General features: G+C 38.7%; 1 protein-coding gene across 11 annotated transcripts in view; it reads right to left on the bottom strand.

The window, feature by feature from the left end:
- LOC113123037 (plakophilin-4) overlaps positions 1-20,936 on the bottom strand; it is a 69,617-nt gene that overhangs the window by 47,192 nt on the left and 1,489 nt on the right. For 2 of the 11 annotated variants that reach the window (XM_026294768.1, XM_026294769.1), the window contains exons 1-2: positions 9,273-9,410; positions 6,802-6,935 (exon numbers count right to left, since the gene is read on the bottom strand). In XM_026294768.1, the coding sequence (XP_026150553.1) occupies positions 6,802-6,935; positions 9,273-9,288 (150 nt within the window). In that variant the 5' untranslated portion in view covers positions 9,289-9,410. Of the gene's footprint in view, positions 1-6,801; positions 6,936-9,272; positions 9,413-12,542; positions 12,588-13,804; positions 13,824-18,339; positions 18,404-20,936 lie in introns of those variants that run through there. The other 9 variants (XM_026294776.1, XM_026294777.1, XM_026294772.1 and 6 more) reach the window with 8 other exon arrangements.

The raw sequence follows: 20,936 nt of genomic DNA, 5'->3' as shown, positions 1-20,936 counted from the left end.
TAGCTGGGCGTTTTGTCTTTGCTCTGTATATCTGAGCACTCTCCTTCACCTGTATCTCTCCCCTCTGAATCTGTCTCACTCGTTCCCTCTCACACTTGTTCTGCTCCCCCATGGGGTAATTGCTCAGAGCCTGGCTTCCATTTTTATGACTATAATCGAGGCCAGAATGCTTCTGCCTCTGGATTTCTCCTTGCCTGTGTCACAGCGCCAGCACTAGGGAGAGGAAGGCAGATAAGACGCAGAGGAGTGGAGAAAATCACTAGTCGATTGTAATTAGAGTCCTTATTTCGCCTATGGAGGTGGAACAGACACTAACGCTTTTAGAGAGAACCCAACCTTTCTGCTGGACTTATGGCATGGAAATGCATAATGGCAAAAACACTGCCTCAAAGCCTTGCCATGATCCCAACTTTTAACTCCTTAAGCTGGGTCACTTAGACAAAGATGACTTTGGCTTCATTAAAACATGGCAGAGGCTAGCACTGATATCTCAAGTGGGTAATATTTCAGCCAGCTCATCAAGCCTTTAAGAGGGTGCTGGAGTTGGACCACTCAAAGCAAGGTCAGCTTAGGGGCTTTGCAAAGACAGCTTGAGTCTTCCTGTATGTGTGTGTGTGTCTGATTCAGAAAGAAACAGGGTTGCAGAGTGCAGCTTCATTTTGACAGAATGAAACAAAAAGCAGACCGATTTTTTGATGTGTAATGGACTTGAACAAAGTGGAAAAATTCCACAGTGGTGTTTTCTGGAAGGCGGTGTGCTGAAACACTATAGTACAGCATGCTTAAGAGGGTATTTTTTTGCCAGTTGTGTGCTGCATATAGGCATGTTCAGGCAAAGCTAATAGCACTATTACACTGAGGGCAAAGCCTCATAATAGAGGAAAAACAAAAGCACACCAAAACACAACATTTCCAAAGCAAGAAATCAAAATCTTAATAGCAGAACTTAGCTGCTCAACAGTGCTTTAGATTGCAAGGATTAATTGGACCAAAGAATTACTTTTACTCTGAGGGAACATCTTGCCACAAAAGATAAAGAACTTAATCAACCCCCTGTTAAACTCAGACATTATTACAAAAACACACAAGGTACTCTAACAAATGATTTTGCATGTTGAATCCTGTATAGCTGCAAATGTGTAATGATACTGTAATAGGCCTCAACATTTCAAGGGGTTAGAAATATGGACATTATACATATTGGATTTAATCTACAACAACATGCAAGCTGTCAAGAAGGCACATGCCCTGCCATCACCATCCTACACTCCCTCCCACTTTCCATTTCCTCAGCCATTCTGGTGCTGTAACACAAACATATCTAAAATAGGCATACTGAGAAGCCACAAAAGATGTGTGTGTGTGTGTGTGTTCTTTAAAGGGTGCTTCGTGAGTATAAAATCAAAGTTGATGCAACTAAAGGGCCCCTCGTTCCTGCAGCTATTCCTCTCCTGGGAGATGCAGTATAGATGAGGGCAGAGTGATCAATGAGATGCTCTTTAAAGACCTGACCTCATACTCATTGATGTGTTCTCTGTGAGTGCCATTGGCTCCCTTACTAGACAACCTAAGACCCTGTGTATACTTTCAAAATCTTTTCAAAATCAAATTTGGCTTGTTCCCCACTGGCTGCTGAATATGGAGTATGGAATATGTGTATAACTGTCAGAACACTCAAACATTTACTGTATAGAAATGTGTTCTACATCCTACAATACTTTCATTTACATTTATGTATAGGAACACCTAAATGGAAATGCAAGAAACAAAATTTTACTCTTCATAAAATGTTTGCAAAACAGATTTATTTGAATATTTTAAACCCTACATTATTTAGCCTACATTCATGATTGTAAGCTTGCATTAAGCTTCTAGGTCTTTGCCAGAACATTGTGTATATTTGCACATTACTGTCATCAATTGCCAATCAGCCAACTAGTGTGAGACTGGTAGCATTGATATTGCTTATTGTATCTGACCTGTGTGCATAGTTGTGTGCATCCTTGTCAGTATGCACAATACAAACAAAAGAGGGACCCATGGGTCACTCAGACAGGCTTAAGTAATTACCTCTGGTTACTGTACAATCTTAGCCTCTGAGCATGTTTATTCCTCAAACAGGAACCAGGTGACACATAGAAAACAATGTATACAGTGAAACAAATGAAATACATATTGTTCTCTGGAAGATGTGACACTCTCATCACAATATCAGCTTTACAATTGTGTGGTACGCCATTTAATAAACAGTAAATGTTGCTTGCAATTTCAACCTAGCATTAAGAACTCTTGGGAAGTTGCTTTTTTTTTCTTTAGTAACTTCACATTAGAAATTTGCTCTATAAAACATATTCTGAAGCACTTCCACACATTCATATTTTTATATTTTTTATCTGTCAACATCCATTTGTGACCTTGGTTAATTGCAAGTGTATGCCTGTATCTGCTCTTGCTAAATATTTCAACCAAACAGACAATGTCAAATATCAAAAGTATAAGACATTGCAAAAGTAACTTCTTCAATCAAGCACTAAAGACAAGTTTTGTAATCAGGGAATGACATAGTATTTTTATATGCATGTGAATGCAAATAGTTTTAGCAAAGACAAAATGCAGTCAGCCATTTTATCCATTAAATAGTTGTAAATTGCTAATGGCCAAGTGGTTAAAAGTGACTTGATTGAAAGTGGCCATCAACACAGTACCTGTGAGCATTACACTGAGGCTGTACCTGCCTGGCTTGTAAGATATTACTGTATCAAGATTTAATGATTTCTTCAGCTATTTCCTCCACTAAGGGCTGAGTTATGCTAGAATATTCTGGAAAATCCACAGTAGTTTGTAGTTTGAAAGGCATGCAAAATATTGTTAGGTTTGCGAGTGTTCATAATTGTGAGAGTTTCATTCAGCTAATACCAATATTGATGTAGTTTCTGATATTTATCCATTCATTTCGATGCTACAGTGACTACAGTTTCCAACAACATTTTCTGAAAATCTGCAATCACTAAAGAAGAGGAGCACAAATTAAACTTAAATCTACAAAAACAAATTAAATTGTTAAGATGGAATTAATGTTTAAACTTAAAGAAGCAATGTTGACAATGGCAATGTTCTCTCTTCTTTATCCTTCTCTCTTTGTAATGTTCATTACTCTGCAGCATGTTCTAATTTATTGCCATGTTGAAAATCTCCCAGTGGAAGCTTACACTGCAATGGCCAATGTTCACGACCCATCTAACACATAATTCCACAGCAAAGCTGAGGAATAAGAAAGTCTTCTTTCTAGTGTTGACCTAAAGTATATAAAAAAAACAAATAATTACTTTAACAACTTGTTTTCTTAAGTATGCTCATATTATTGCAATACCTCTCCAATGGGAATTGTTAAATACTAATATATAATTATCATATATACTATCCCCTACACATCCTTTAATGAGTCAAGCAGGCAGAAGAAATCCAAGATTTACAGCACAGACGATACATTTTCTCTGAATGATGAGGCAGAAAAGGACGTACTATTGTTCATGACACCATATTGAACCAGTATCTGACATCCAGAAGTAGTACATAACATATATGTCAGATTACAAGAAATTAACTATGCTTTTAGTTCACAAAAGCATAAAGTTTGTTTTCAGTTTTCATAAACAATGGAAGCTAAGAAACAGATTATTTGAATTATATTTTACCCAGAATTTATGTTTGCATAAATCAAAACCTAATGCAGTTAGTAAGAAAAAAATATTCATATTATGCTTTCAGTTACTGAAAGTGAAGCAGAACTTGGGGAGAAAATGCAAATGCACTAGTGATTATGGTGCCAGAAATCCTCAATTTAATAAGAAATTAATGGTACTAAACAACAAAACCACAATGTTTTCACTTTAAATATATTTTGCCACATGCTTATCTGAACTACTGAGTACTATTTTTTCCCAAATGCAATTTGCACCTTTTCTTTAAAATGTAAAAATAAATAGGACACACATTTGTATTTTTTGGAAAACAAACAAATACATTGACAAGACACTGTGACTGCTGAATCCACATAGAAGACAGTTTGTCTGGATGCCACAGATAGTGCCACCTCTACCCACTGCTTCAATTACACTTATGATGAAACAGATAAAAATCTATAGATAATCCTAAAAACACCTCCTTGGGTTAAACCGAATTTTGATGAGCTAATAAATACCAGAGAGGGGAGAAATGGAGAAATTACAATACAGTTTCAGGTTTTTGAGACTGAGGCCGCTTTGAAAAATACCACATGTAGCTCAAGAAGTAATGCACAGCAAAAAAAAACAAACAAAAAAAAAAAAACACTTAAATTGTATCTGTAATAAACCATTATGGATGTGCCATTCAGATGGTGAATCAGTCAGCAAAGACATGATTCTAAGCCATGAACTGCAGAATATTATGGCAAAAAGACTGAGGCTTGTTAGAAGTCAGAGGGGAAGAGAGAAAGATGGGACATAAATCCAAGCAAGTGAACACAAAGCGAGCATGCAATCATAATATGTTGGTGAATCCGTCCTTGTTTGGGCATCTGGGCAAAGCCTGTGCAGCTGTAACTATGGCAGTGACAGAAACAAGTTTGGCAAGAGAGGGAGAAACGGAGCAAGACAACGAGTGAGCAGGACAACTGAAGGAAAGGAAACCATTGCAGCAAAAGCGGAAAACAGAAGTTATAGAGGCACAGAGTAAGCACTTACCAAATAGCCAGTCATTCTAAGCCCCAAGCCCCAACTACAGCACAGCAGACTTGCATGTTTATGACAACGGCAAGATCCCTCGAAGGTCTGTCTCAGAACAATCACAGGAAAACCTCACGCAAAAGCACAGAGGGAAGAAAAAAAAAAAAAAAAAAACACACTCACGCTAGTCTAGTCTCTGACCTCCTCTGCTTTCCACTCTCACCCTGTTATTTGCCTCTCGAACTCTGTTAAACACTGAGGAGAACGATCATTTAACAGTCTCGACTCTCAAGCAGGAATTCCCTTTGAGGCATGCCTCCATTCAGTCACTCTAACAGCAACAGCTCAGGCAGGCTACTTGCTCTTCCTGCTCGCCTGCATGGATATCTGCTCTAACCGGACGAACCACTGAGGAATACTCTAGTGAAGGAAGTGACATTGCCAGGTGCTCCATTCTTCCTTCCTTCTTTATTCATGTAAATAAAATGCAGTGTCCTGCAGTAAGCCTAAATAAATACTAGAGAATGCATTTCATTCATTTCTGTAGCTCAACTAAGGTGTCACTCAATGGAAGAAAAGAAATATGCAAAATGTCACACAGAGGAATTAATGTCATTAATAATGAGCAAAATATTTTAGCCCAGTCTGACCTGTGCTGGGGTGCTAAGAATATGAAAGAGCAAAGCCAGAGAGTAAAGGAGAGTGTATATGTACGTGTATGTCTATGTGTATGTGCATGTGCATGTGTGTGTGTAACAGAAGGGAGTGTGGATGAATCATGGAGAGACAGGCAGAGATGGAGTGAGTCAGAGGGCATGTCCCTCCACAGGCTCACAAACCCTGCAGGAGATGATCTTCCTGCTTGTCCATTGATGCAAGCCAATCCATGACTGCAGGCAATAAACAACCAATAGCTCCCAGTCAAGCTTACTGTACTTAATTTTTCCACTAAACAAAAAAGTAGACAAAGTCCACTTTGACCATATGTTTGCTATAAAAAAAAAAAGTCTTTTCATCTTCCTACATGCAGAGAAATGACAAGTTTGTATACTGGGCTCCGTACATTAGTCTAGGGTCAGCAAATACTTTACAAATCTTTGAATGAACCTGGTTCACCAATGGATTGATACATACTGCAATACGAGCACATGCCATATGATGGATTGCTGTTCAATAAGAAATAAGTAAGTAAAATCAGCATTTGTCAAATTTAATAGCAGAGAAGTGCCACTGCCTCTAAAAGACAAAATGGAAAAAGACTTGTTTATTTAATGTAAACCTCGTATGTAATGTTCTAATATGCACATTTGACCAATGCATTTTTCATACATTTGATATATTTTATGGCACCTCCTCCTTGCTAGCATATTCAAACCTTTCTTTTTATTTTCTCACAGCTCTCTCGCTTTCCTGACTACAACTGTTACACAAGCAACCTTTTTCTTCACTCTTCTCCGGGATAGCAAACAACTAAATTATCCATCCAGTTTTGAACAAACATACTAGCCACTTAGTGTTTAAAATAAGTGAATATTTATTATCAGCTTCCACTGAATGTACAATCTGGCACGTCTCTGCCATCCGGTGGCACTTGGTGTTTGGGATCTGGGGGGAGGGAGTGAATTGGAAGGTCTGCAGGTTGGACCAGTGGCAGCTATGCTATGGCCCACAGAGACTTCACACCTCAAGTATCATCGTTACCAGAGACAAGGCAGCGTCTGTTACATCCTTTAGCAATCTGAGACACTTTAAGGTCCAGCACATACTTTCTAAAAGTGTTTGTTTAATAAGCACATCTTTATGTAGACACACACACACATGCATGCACAGAAAATATGTTTCTGGCTGTAGTTGGATAGTTAGAAATCTGAGTGAACACAAAGCTTTTACAGTTTATTTCTAACTAAACATACTATCCTGTGTTTCATTTACTTGACTTCCTTGCTTTATTTTAGAGGCCTGATATCTTATAACATCTCCAAGCTGATGCTCCACTGACAGGGGATGAGCAAAAAGACAAAAGCAAGCCTCCAGGAACAACATAAGGGGTATTGCCTAGGGGGGCAATATGCTAGAATATGCTAGTAAACAATACCTGTTCCTTGACAGAGGCCAGGATGTTGTTGGCGGTGTTCTCTCCTTCCATGCTGCGGCCAGTTGAGCTGTCGCGGATGGTCAGCAGAAGCCCCTCCTCCGTCACTGGGCTCTGCTCAGGAGCTGGCATTCCTCCTGTGTGGATACACACACAAAACATAATCTGGTCACCACAGGCACTCTCCTGGAAAAAAAAAAAAAAAAAAAAATTCCACAGTCTTGTACATCTACATACACATACACACACACACACTAGAATGTGTACATGCGTGTGCAAACACTCATCACTAGTAAATACACACTAAACATACACTTAGTCAAAGCCTTCTAAATACACGGGCAAGTAATGCTGAGAAGTGACTATCAATGGTCACATGCCACCACCAGCAATACACAAACCCACCCACATGCCATATGGCCCAGAGAGAAAAAGACTGTCAATGTTTCACGTCTGTGACAGTGCAAATCAATGCCATATGGCCTTGAGACAACACACGAGTTAAATAATTTGTGTATGTAATTGAGTTCCATAAAAAAATGCAACACAAACAGAATGGCAGCCAATGATTCTAGTCGTGCAACAAAACAATGGAAATTCAAATCCTAGCACTGCAAATGCTGCTCTAAAACACCAAGTACTGTTGTACAGGTGAATACATGTTTGTGTGTTGGATGCAGTGTAAAGGTTGCAGGAGACGAGTGAGACCAGGGCTCAGAAAAAACAGGGGAGGGGAAGAGAAAAGAAAAAAAAAAAAAAACAAGTCAGCAGCCCGACAAGAGATAAGGTGTTCCTGTCTCCTTCGTGCTCTCTGGCCTCTCGTCTGGGATTGAAATGAGAAAGTAGAACGAATAGTTATGGTCTCATTATATTGGTTGACAGGGAGAGTGTCAAGGGAACGCTGCTCAAGGTGGATCCATATTGACTAGAAGGAGCCTGTTGAGCCAGACAGGGCAAGTAAATGCTGCGAGTCCTGCCTCACAGTTCTGGGCTACAACTGCAGACAAAAGCAAGGGGTCTAATAACACAGAAGTTATGTGACTTCAGGGAGGCAGGGATTTTACTATGACTTTTACTGCCTTAGAGATCCACTGCTGCTGTCATCTCTAAAATACGAATGTACAGACACATTCCACCTCTTAGATTCTACACATACAGTACTGACCTACATTATTTAATTTAATAAACCACACAGAATGCACTCGTGACAATGTGTGTTGTAATGAGAAAGTAATGCCTTTACATGTAAATACAAGGTGGGATATTAGCTGCTAAAACTACCACGGAATAACCACAGTCATTTACAAAATAGCTTTGCAGCAAGCATAACTTCATACTTTCTCCATTAAAGTAACTATTGGAATATTTTGAATCCATTATGGCCATTTTAGGATGTCTGGAAGACCTGATATACAGTTGCTTTAAGTGAGTGAATACAGAGCAGGCCAACGCCATTTAAAGGGATACAGTCATGCAAATGCACTCACTAACTTGTATAAGTAAGGGATCCTTTAGCTCAAACTGACAGCCAGTTTGTGTGAGCTGGTGAGGTTGATGACAGAACATGTGTGGGGGGGTACAGAGTATGTGGGAGGTCTCCTTAGACATTTGGACGAAATCTTACCCTGAGTGAACCTGAGGTATTCTGGGAGTCTGCTATGATGACATGAGCATTTTCAAGGTGTCTGAGCTGAACTGACTCATGTGCCAGCCCTGGTGTTAAATGACAAATAAGATACTACCACCTTGTTTGTTACTCCACACAGGATATTCCAAGTATCCCCCTGTCAGTCTTCCAAATTCCTTCCCTGCTCATTCATACTATTGCAACACACTGCTCTGACTCCCTCCCACCTTCCCTGCAGCTTTTGAATCAAGGACATTGCACTTTATTCCCAGAAAAGACAGCATTGGGAAATGGGAAAAGATGTTTGAATTTGACACAACTCCTCCTCCCTCACGAACACAGAGGAGAACAACACAGATTGGCACATCAACACAATTTTTAAACTGACAGAAGTTGCCAACCCGGCTGGGGTGGACAAAGTCCCTTCAACTGTCTCAGGATCTTCACACAGAAGGACAATAGGAGGTGTGCAGACTTGGAAGCTCCAAAGTGTAATTGTAATTGCCATTTAATTCACCACAGATTAAGTATAATTTGGCCATATCATGCGTGACCTTTCTCTGACTCTTCACCATTTCAAACATTCATTTGAAACAACACAATCTCATTTCAAAGCATGACTTTCCAGCCTATCAAAGAAAATTCCTCATGCTATAATCAAATTCAGTGTATTTAATCACTCCAAATAAATAGCTTTCTCCAGTTTAAACATGCCTGTAGAAAATTGCAGACTGCAGGAAATACAGCCAGAGGAAAAAAAAAAAACACAAAAAAGGAAAGCAAAACCTACTGAAGGCACAATTAAGTTAAAAAAAAAAAAAAAAAAAGCCATGTGTATTGGGCCTACCTCTGAAATTCCCCATTATATCTGGTCCAGAATAACTTCTCCGTGATTAGCTTGGAGTTCTCAGTGACTTTGAAACAGCAGTGAAGAGAACAATGCTGCTGCCAACCTGTAAGCACACAGCTGACTGGCTCTTCAACATTTCTCTGTGTTTTCCTCCAAATGCCGAGGGGAAAAATAACCTTCCTGAACTGCTTTTCGGTTAAAGACTTTATGTCAAGCCCTTAGCTTGAGAAGCAAGCACACAGCTGAGAAGTAGGTGGGAAACTAAGGAGGTGAGCCCAAACTGTGCAGCTTTAAAGGCTGTCATTAGATTAATGCCTAAGAACTATAATGTGTAGTTCCCACAGAGAAAGATGACCTCAACCTGGTCTAAATAAAGAGGTATCCCAGTGTCTAATTATTATCATTATGGTTATTTCTCCTCACTAAGGACAAACCAAAATACTTTGCATAGCACAAGAATTTAAGCACAGACAGTGACAAAACCAATATTATTCTAGACAGTAGCTCTCTCTGTGACAGATATGTCTAACTATTCAACATCGAATAGTAAGTATCTCTTTATTAGACATTCTTTCTAGGCAAAGCTAAAGCTCCTCTTTTAAGTTAATCCAAGTCTGCCAAGAAAAGTCTTAGTCTGACCCCACCCCGACTCCTCAGATCACGTGGTCTGATCTACTGACCTCAGACTCCGGCCACTCCTCGGAGCTTCTTACACAACCGCTCTTTACATAACTCTCCGTCTCCCAAAGTAAATGTAGTTTATAGTGTGAGGGAGAAAAAGGAAAAGGAAGGAACAGTGCAACACCTTTTACAGATCTGAAAGGCTTTGTTTGGGTGAAAAATCTGAATGATGGAGTATGTTTTAAAGGGAATTATGCTAAAGAGAGTTGAGAGAGAGTCACTCTGTCTTCTTGAACGAATTTCATCTACAGACATGAATTCATAAGTCCTGAGATCCATCTGAAAGGCAGCTGTGCCTTGTGTCACCTTCCCAAAGGAACACTGCAGCAGTAAATCTACTATCAGTTGTTACACAGGCTATGTTTACATCCACACAGGAAACCAGGTTACTGGGAGAAATCAGATTCAAGCAGGAAACTGGAGAACATGTTTACATGCACAGCAACACGATGATTATTTTAGTTCCTGTTCCCATGCAGGTGGTCAATACGCACATTTCTTCCATGAGCCAAGACTGCCTATTTAAACAAATTAGTGACTTGATCATTTGGAAGTCTAGATTGTTTTTTTTCTCCAATCAGAGCACTTGTATCGACAGTGTGTTGAGACTTCAGACTCTGTGGTGGAAGAGCACCATTGTCCTGACAGTACTCAGTCTGTAGTTAAACAGTTAGACACATTAATTTCAGTTTCTGTTTTAGTCTGACTTCTGATTCCATTATTTTACTATGAGTAATGATCTTTCCTTTCATGCTGCAGCACTGCTATGTGATACAACCTGTCTGATGTATTTGTCGTGCAGTCATGTTACGCTGTATTCTGTCACACATCGCATACTGTGACATGTAGCAGTAAACCCAGTTCCTCTTTAGATACTGATAAGTACACGGTGCATAAAAGCATTGACTATTTAATTAAACAATTTTCAGTAAATGATAGAATTAATATTTTCACTGTGTTTACTTCAGATTCTACAGCAGCACCACAGACCCCCAGTGAGGAGCAAAAAGCAGCTAAGGGAAAAGAGAGCAAGGACAGGGTTAATGAATATCACAGAGTAGTGATAAAATATGTGCGCATCAGAATGTCCATGCTCTAAATTTAATAGTTAATTACAATAGTTTCTATTAGTCAGTGCCACGTGTGCCTGGTAATTGGTCCATAAATCACAATTTAAATGGCCAACTGTTCCTACTATGATTAGAAGCCAGTCTTTAAAATCAAGTTATATCTTTTACTCCACAAAAAACAATTTGTGACTGCGCTGAGTGAAATTTCAACTTTTTAAAATGAAGATGTTTTCATTCCCTACAAAACAAAGTACTTAAGAAGATTCAATAAGGGATTCCAAATTATTTGATAAGCCAGGTCAGAGTCAATAAAATACTATCAAACCTCATCACTAAGCTTTGCTAAACAGTTTTCTCTTAATCCCTTTTTGCTTACATGACATTTAACATTACTGAAGAAATCTGACAAAACAGAGCACTTAAGAGCACATACTCAAAATGTGCTGACTGTTGTAATCCTTTATTCCTGACTTTTACTTGAAGAGGAGATAAACTGTAATTACCTGGAGACATGAAGAGTTTCTGTAAGACCCTTGTCTGTCAGTCAGTGGGAGGAAATTTGTCTTCAGGAGGCTGAGTGACACTAGGTCATTGTCATTCCAAACAGACAAATGGTGATGAAAAATAATTATACATGAATTTCAACTGCATAGAGTCTGGAAGAAACAGCGGTTGAAGTGCTGATGGCTCAAGCTTGCTGAGGGTCAAGACATCTACGGCACAAACAGATCCGAGACCTTCTTAAAGTAAACCTACAACAGGCTACATATCTCTTTTACCTATAGCAGCTTATTGCTCTGCCCTATTAGCTAATAGCTAAGGCCCATGACACACCAAGCTGTTGGTTGGCTGTTCGCGATGTCGAGCCAGTGGCGAGTGTTGTTGGCTGCTTTTTTTTGGCCGATTCAGCATCTCCAATCTTCAGATCATTCAACAAGACAGACCATTCTGATTGGCTGTTTGGCAGCTTAGTGAAGTGACTATGATTTCACTTATTTAGTAGTTTCTCTTTATTTTTCATCTCTGCCTCTTCTTTTCTTCCACAACCAAAACACCAAGGGCAACAACCCTCAAGCAATTTGCAACTTCCGATCAGATATATTCATGATTAGAAGTAGCTATAAACGATCTGTTGCAAGTAAGAGTGGTGTGAAAATGCTCAGCAAATTTTACTTTGTTTACAGTTTGTATATTTGCAGTATAGGTCTTCCACTTTCCCTTTCTGAATGACAAAGACAGACTACCACCACCTGCTGGTATTTCCTCTCCACAGGCACAGAACGTATGTGCTAGTTGGCCATCGGCTGTACTCTGTGTGGTGTGTTCGTGTGCCACTTTTTGGTCCAGATAAAATCATACAACAGTCGGCATTTATCACCACTAGTTCTTTGCTGTTGGCTTGGTGTGGCTCTGCCCTAAGGGTTAATTATTATATCTTCTTAAAACTCATTTAAGATACATTGCGTGCAGTGAGCTAATAAATACTTTAAAACATATAGCATAAAGACTAACCCACCATTAAACATCTGAGACTCCAGGATATCCACCACCCACAGGATGTCTGAAAAAACAAAAGTCACCAAAGATATATAAATATATACTTATTTTCATATCCATCCCAAAATACCATAATTACCATTAAGGAGGTATCTGATCACTCCTAAATTAATTTTACAGAATGATAATGATACCAAACATCCAGTGAGAGTCGTAACGAACTATCTTCAGCTACAAAAATAACAAGGAGTCCTGCAACAAATGGCATGCCCCCCCACACAGCCCTGATCTCAAGATCACCATTAACTATTCATAGCATTAGTTTTGAAAGCATCCTCACATAACAGCTTTTTTCACAAGTGACTAAAATGTTTGCACAGTACTATATATCAAAGCCGGATGCATTATGGCTATTTAAAAGAGGTCACTCTACTTCAATCTGAAGATGTGCGACTGATCAGTGAAATCATCTGGTGTATTTCTGACAAAAACTGACATGGTACTAAACCCCTGTAGAATAATCTAATAATTCTAGAAAAATCTAGAATATGTTAGCAGTGGTACATAGTATGTTAAAGCTTAACAGGGAGACATTACAGTGACATGCTTCCTTCAAACACTAACATCTCTGAATGAAACTAACATTTGGCATCTAGTATAATTTATCAGAATTGACCAGGCTGAACAGAAAGACATTTATGCCTCAATAAATAGACAAAGAGGCATAAAAATATTTATGCATTGTTTAAAAACATTCACCACAGCAGCATTATGTTTTATAGCACGTTACTGAATTTGGAAACAATTTCTGAAATCCCCTACTGCACACACTGAGGCTAAACATGTGGTTAGGAAGTGCTGACTGAGACTCTGCCAAAGTAATTGCTCTGAGCTGATTTCAGAATGTGGGCAAAAATGGTCCAAGGCAAACTGTGCAACACCAATTAATCTTATCCTTCTTATACTTCTCTAAGTTTCATACTGTGACTCCTTAGTAGGTGCCACATATGGGGAAAGAAAAAAAAAACAAAAAACAAAAAGTATCCTACATGACTGAGTTGCCAGAAGGAAAACACAAAGCTATTATTAGATCCCTAGATGTTTAGTTTCTGCTGCTCTCACCAGCTAAAAATGCTTTTCTTATATTGACACACCCAGCAGCCAAGGAATGTCTCCTCTACAAAGCGGAATCGGTCTTACATATACACACACAATCATTCTTTCAATAATTACCCTGAATACACTACAGAGTTATGCACCTTCCTTTAACCAGACACATACCTGCACGTCTGTGGATACAGGATTAAACAAGGTGAGACGTATGAGGCTAAACGGAATAAAGACAACAGCAGAGCAGCATCCTCTCCACCATATTACCAAAATGAAAATGGAAAAGATATCATTCAGAAGCTGCACCCTTTCCAGACCTTACACCTTCAACCTCACCCTGAGAAATGTTGCAATAACCTGAGGCCTATCTGAGCACGTGTATCCACAGTGCAGGACTTGCCTCTGTGTAAAGACAGGAAGCTCAGTCACTACTGAGTGTATGCAACACTCAAACCCACTCAGATTTATGCCACATGCCATATGCATACTCCCAGAGCTGCACTATATTTTGTGAGATATGTTTACACAAAGAGGACATGGGGAAGCTGACTGCAGGCCAAATAATCCATGTTTGCATTGTGCAGCAGTAAAAACACAAGGCTAACTTTCCGTGAACATCATCAACTCACAGTGCTCATTAACCCTTGAAAATCATTACCTCACAACAATACGTCAACTAATGGGGAGCAGAGAGGCTCAACTGCAGGCTCATCAGCTGTTTCCAACATGTCACTACCAGTAATATGCTGTGACAGAACAGGGCATAAATTATTCTGATCGGATGTAAATCCCTTCAATAGAATCAGAGTTTGCGCAAGACAGACGTGCTTCATCCTGTTCCACATTGTTAGGCGAATACATTTACCATCCTAATGCCTTTCTGCATACAGTTACAATGCAAAAACAGCCACCAGAACAGCAATGCTTCCCAGAAAGGAATTATGGCATAATACTGTGTATATTTGCAGAAACACCAAAACAAAAACTCATTCTTTGCGTAGCAGATCGTGTGACAAAAGATTTTAAGCTAATTGTCAACGATGAGCAAAAGGAGTGTGATCATAGCCTGGGGTGTTCATTTTCTGACTTCATTTAACAGTTCAGAAAAAAAAAAAAAAAAAGTTTAACTAATGGTGCAGGTTTAACCCCCCACCCCCCACCCCCACATACACACATTGTGCCAAACATCAAACATCTTGCCACCACAGTATATTAGATGGTTATAAAATGATTAGGTTTAAATATGTCATGAAGCATTCTGAGAGAACGGTTTGACAGAAATATATCATCCGTATGACAAAAATTGAAAAGGAAAATTAGTATAACAAATGCCCACCTATTGGCAGTGTGCTGGCTTTCACAATGTAAGCCGTCAGAGGTGACTGACTAAGTTCACTATTGAGGCTGATTACAGCAAGAGATAAACTACCCCACAAAAATAATCAATCACCTAGCTATGAATTGTATAAATCTACTATAGCAGACTGCTTCTTCATTTTTTAGATTTGCTGTGATGAACTGGAAGATAAAGGAATGATGGCTTCTATATTCACTGTTATAGACATGCCTTGCTCTAACATATTTATGAACATTTCATGTGCATGAATGACTGTGAAAGGAATAATGATTATTAACATGATCAGCTATCCATTTCACTTTTGTATACGTATGTTTAGTTGTGGTCTTATATTGGCAAGGAGCTTGGTTATATCTTTATCCACTTAAAAAGTTATCCAGCTGCAAAAAGTTTGTTTATATTAAATTAGACTTTCACAAGATGAACTTAGAACACAACAATCTAAGCAATCTGAAGTGATCTTTGCCATTTTCTCAAAATCACAATAATATTTCTGTTTTAGAGGGTTAAGATAATCCATTTATATTCTTACGAAACGACTTTGTTTTCACTATGATTGACAAGCTTCAAGCCGTACATCTGGCTTCAACCTTTTCTGTGACTTCAAGCTTTATTTAAAATGTTTTTCAGTACATTAAACAAGCTGATCATCCATCCATCCATCCATCTTCTATACCCGCTTTTTCCTGAAAGCCAGGGTCACGGGGATCTGCTGGAGCCTATCCCAGCTCTCTCTCGGGTGAAAGGAAGGGGTACACCCTGGACAGGTCACCAGTCCATCACAGGGCCACATAGAGACACACAAAGACAGACAACCTCACAGACTCACACTCACTCAAGCTGATCAAGAAAACAAAAATACAATATTGAAACTGAAAGACTGAATTCCTCTGTGCTGTGACACTCAAAAAAAAAATTAATTAGTATTAAAATTAAATTAAAAAGTACAAAGCAAACTCTTGCATCTGTGAAGTATAATGAAAAAGTAGATGGATAAAGCAGAGGTTTGGCTGTGTACTTCCTGATGGCTGATTTGCATTGGCACTGCCTACTCAGTGCTCTCTGCTTCAGAGTGGACAGACAGGGGTCATGGAACAACGTGCTGCTATCCATTCAAATTTGAGTGCTGTTAGTGATAGTTGCACCAGCAAAGTTTATGAATTTCTAGTTAAAGACACTGAGCAAATGCCTGTTCAATGAAACAAGCCAGATTACCAATAACTTATGGTAATAATATGAAAAGATTCAAGGCCTTTTGGTACTAAAACTCCCTGATATTTTTATTTAATTTCAGTATCATCCAACTTCCACTGAGTATTCTTTAATAACATATGGAAACATTTACTCACATTTATTTTAGCATTTGTTATCAACCATTCATACTTTTGGTCTGCCATATATTCCTAAAGCAAGTGGCTCTGTAATACCTCATGTGAGAGTATTGCACATTACCTGACCACAATTTTTGCCCAAAGTGACAATTTAGTTTTATTAAACGCTCATGATAGAAATTTCCAAATGCTAACAGTACATTTTCAAGCAGCTGAGCTGACTTAAATAACATCCAAACCAGCATGATAGTTACCACTTATTTCGACCTTCGCTAGTTCTGGCCTGCAGGTTGCAAAATCAATACTTTCCTAAGGGAAAAACCTTGTATATTGCAGTGTGAGCAACCTATTTCAGCGGGTGGTCTAGGATTAGCTTGATCTGAGATGCACCTTAAGATCAAATTCACATTGTCACATTTGGAAATCAAGCCAAAATACATAGAGTAACAGGAGAACAGATTTGTTAGGGGGCAGTCATGGCTTAATGGCTAGGGAGTCGGGCTTGTAACCCAAAAGGTCACAGGATCAAGTCTCAGGGCTGGCAGGAATTGTTGGACAGAGTGAACAGCCTGTCCACGCTCAAACAAACTCATTTACATTCATATCAAACAAAGGAAAACTCAGAACAAACCTTGCAAAACAAAAGTAACTGGAATAGGTCAAATCTGAGATCATTTCCATGCTTTCCCAGACTTCCATTACTTACAGAGGTTGGTTACTTAAGTAGATGTTAGCCCAGCCAATCAATACTAGTTGGCCTTTCAGAGAAATGATTTATATCAACAGAGTACGCATTGTACTGGCTATCCAAACTTTTTTAATTTATTGGCAGAGATTACCAGAAATTCCTGGGACTCTTACAGACTGGCAAAACAGCAAATATCTGTGACTACAATGTCACACCATACTGAAGGGAATGTAGGGCTTCTGTTAGATGGCACAATAGAGATAATCAATCAAAGGCGATTTAATTGAACACATAAATCACATCCCACAAGTTGGTAAAATAAATCCTCCCTTAGTTGTACTCTGTAATGATTCATGGAGACTGTGTATGACTTTGCAGTTCTGCAGAGGTATAGTTTTATTTGAGACATTTTCTGAAAATTTATATCCTTAAGAGTGCCACAGACCAGCTTGGATGCCATTATGTTCATCATGTCCCACATATGTGTCTGCAAATTTTTCTTATCCATGGTATGACATATCTATGCGTTTTCCCTTATCCCAGGAGCCACGAAAGGCATGTCTCTTCTTCAGGCATGTAAGTAATGTTTTTTTTCAGCATTTCTCAGTTTATTTCAATGGGAAATCTTAAACGAATTGTGAGCACCTGGGAATGAATGTCCATCCACATATAACTGGGTCTGGCATTGTTCTGGATTACTGATGCATGCAGGGAAGAGTGCACTTCAGATGCCAGAAAAATAGTTCTTCCTGAGACACGAACAAGCTCTTTAACAGGTTGGATGGATTTGTAAGCGAGAGCATAAAAGCCATAGACACCGTCTAATACTTTAGACCTTAAAGAAGAAAAATGCTGGTTATTCTATGATATTGACTGCTTCCTGGGTGCATCTCCTAAATAAGGTTTGTGCTACAGAAAGAAAACTTCAAGAGCAGTGTCTTATTCATTTAAGTTTTATGAATCTGGGCACCACTACCTTAAGATACAGATTTGTGAGCTTTGATGTGGTCTCTATATCAGAGAATTAAAATATACAGCATAAGCTTCACCATATCACACAGCCCACACCTGCCCACAACAAAATGCAAATCTGAGAATCTATAAAATGACATTTTAAATGTCATGTGCTTGTATGGTATTTGTTCATTTCCAATGTCAACAACTCCCCTTTTCAGAGGTAATTTTACTTTGTTGCAGTCTTTTAAATGCCTTGACATTTAAGAAGTGAATCTTCTGCTTCCTGGTAGACCTTTATGGAAACAGGCGAGGCAGACAAACCCTACAGATCATTTGAGTTTTCAATTGTAGTCTGGGGACATGTGTGACATACCCTGACATTGGGGAGATGCTTTCACCTTCTGGCCAAATACCACTTTGGGATGACACCAGAACACCTAAACCAAAAAGAAGAAAACCTGAGTCTATGTTTGACAGAAAACTAATCAGATTAATCTATTTGAGAAAGAACTAAGTGTTTACGCCATTTATCAAGCTGACACATTTGATGGTTCCAGTTCATTTAATTTGAGGGTTTGCTGATCCTCTGTATTTCACATTTTAGTAAAAGGGGATCTTGGAGTGTAAGATGGTTGGTTGGGCCAAACATTCAATTTCAAGTCATCACATTGGGAAATTGTGTTAAAACTACTTTTGGAGGTTGCACAAATTCAATCATCAATTAACCATAAAATAACCAACATATAAACTAATAGAAATGCAAATATTTACTAGCTGTTGTCCAAGAAATATTAAATAGTGAACTTAAAGATTACTGAGCTATTTACAAGTCCAAAATTTTGTTTGTCACTCTAGTCGTGACATGTTTTTATAACTGTAGAGGCTACAGTAATGTTTTCAGGAGGTGCTTATTTATTATGTCATGCACTATACTGGGATGGACTCCTGCACCACTCCTCATTTTACCATTACTAAAGAGAGCTTTTGCCTGGGGTGATAATGTGAGTAGCACTTTGAAATATTCAACAAGGTATTATGTGCCCTGTTGTGGTAAATCTGCAGCCGGATAGGCTTAGATTGATGGGTCTGTTTTAGCAATGCTCTTGCAGGAAGAATCCAGTGGTAAGGCCACCAGTAAAAGACACTGGAAAAGCTCTGTCCCTCCACTGGCAGACACTGATGAGGGGCCATCTTTCAGACTCAGCATGCTGGGCTTACAGAGGGCTACTTTACCATACAAAAATCTATTGTGCACCTAATCTCTAGGAGTGCTGACATGTGTGTTCTGTATTATCTTTAGCTGTCTGGGATCCAACCAAAGCACAAAATCAGGGGCTCTTACAGGAATCCTTCAACATATCAAGCTACATCAACAATCAGCAGCCATTCTAAAAGGAAAAAAAAAAAAAAAAAAAACAAAAAAATCAGCAGACATTCAAGCTAAGGCTTATCCATGCAAGCTATTTCAAAGTTAATTGCCCAAATATACTTCTTAATTTAGGTGACTATTATCTGCATATAGCAGAAAAGCACACCTAATATAGAAGTGGGGTATGTTGGAAATTTAACTGATTAAAAGACTGCTGAATCTTTACAGTATAGATTTAACTGTTAAGAATGAGTACTTTTTTCTAAAATTCTCAACAGCGATATAAAAAAAAAAAAAAACTGATATAAGAAGCTAACAATGAAATATTCTTAGTCTACTGCATTTGGTTTGTTCTCCAGGGAGGCAGAAACGATCATCTCTCTTTGGACCACACCATCAAAATGGGGAATGGAAAGAAACTATGTGGGGTGGAGTTTATGAAAGAAACAAAAAAAAAAAAAAAGGATTTCCACACCTACTTTTCTTTAGATAATACCTACTATGAGCTATTATTATCATTCCACATTGGAGCCATACCACGGTAGTCAAGTGAATATCCCTGGCAAAAAAAGTATACAAGAATATTAAATATTTTTCACACTTGTGAAAAAAGATCTGCATAATTAGGTCAGTTCACAAATTACTCAGTAAAATATTTTTCGGTTTGTCTATATGAGTAGTCAATCATAACTTCTTGCAAGTGTGAGCAGCCTTCAAATTCCACTTTCATGTTATGAATAGAGTGATATCATAAAAGATACATTTCAGGGTTGGTAATGAAGAAATTTCACCATAAAATGATGGCTTCCACTCAGTAAAAGCTCGGATTTTAAGAGCTCCTGACTGACTGAACAGTGCACAAGGGATGCTGACGTTCCCTCAGCTGGTTGAGGGAAGGGGTTGATACTTCAGCACTCCACATAAACCAACACGCATGCACAGACATAAGGAAAATAGCCATTTTGTTTCCAGGCATACAGGCTCTAAAGCAGTAACTAGAAATACTTTTCCTTTCTTTAAAATACTTTTTGATCACAGTAAGTCTGACATCAAACATAGGGGTGAGGACTAAAGCCTTGATGTCGGGCCAGAATTAGGGAGCAAGAAAAAAAATACAAGGAAGACAGGCCTGCCAAAGGGCGCTAAACTATTCAACCGTTGTCAGTTCTTATTAAAAAGAACTCGCCATGAAGACTGGGTCAAACAATCACACCAACACACAAGCAAGTACGGTTGTGTTTTTGTCTACTATATCAAACAAGGCTGTTTTTAATACAAACAATACTTCTGAACATCTACTAGTGCCCACGCAGTCGATACAAAAACTCTGACAAACATGCATTACTATCTTGTACTGCAAGTGGGATAAATAACAAGGAGCACGGAAAAAACTGGTTAGCTATACAGTCTGATGTGCTAAACCCCTGTCCTTGTGCCAAACACAGTATCACTGCCTGGAGAAAAAGCAGAAACTACAAAAAAAAAAAAAAAAAGTTCCACTGTTGTTTCAGTTCTTTGGTAAACCGCTCTCAATGGTTGTCAGCTGTGTGGCAGTGTGTGTCTTGCATCCTGTGCAGTGTATCATAAGGAGGGAAACCTAG

The sequence above is a fragment of the Mastacembelus armatus genome, chromosome 21 (genome assembly GCF_900324485.2).
Source record: "Mastacembelus armatus chromosome 21, fMasArm1.2, whole genome shotgun sequence".
Classification (NCBI taxonomy): Eukaryota; Metazoa; Chordata; class Actinopteri; order Synbranchiformes; family Mastacembelidae; genus Mastacembelus; species Mastacembelus armatus.
This window is presented reverse-complemented; position numbering and strand designations above follow the sequence as displayed.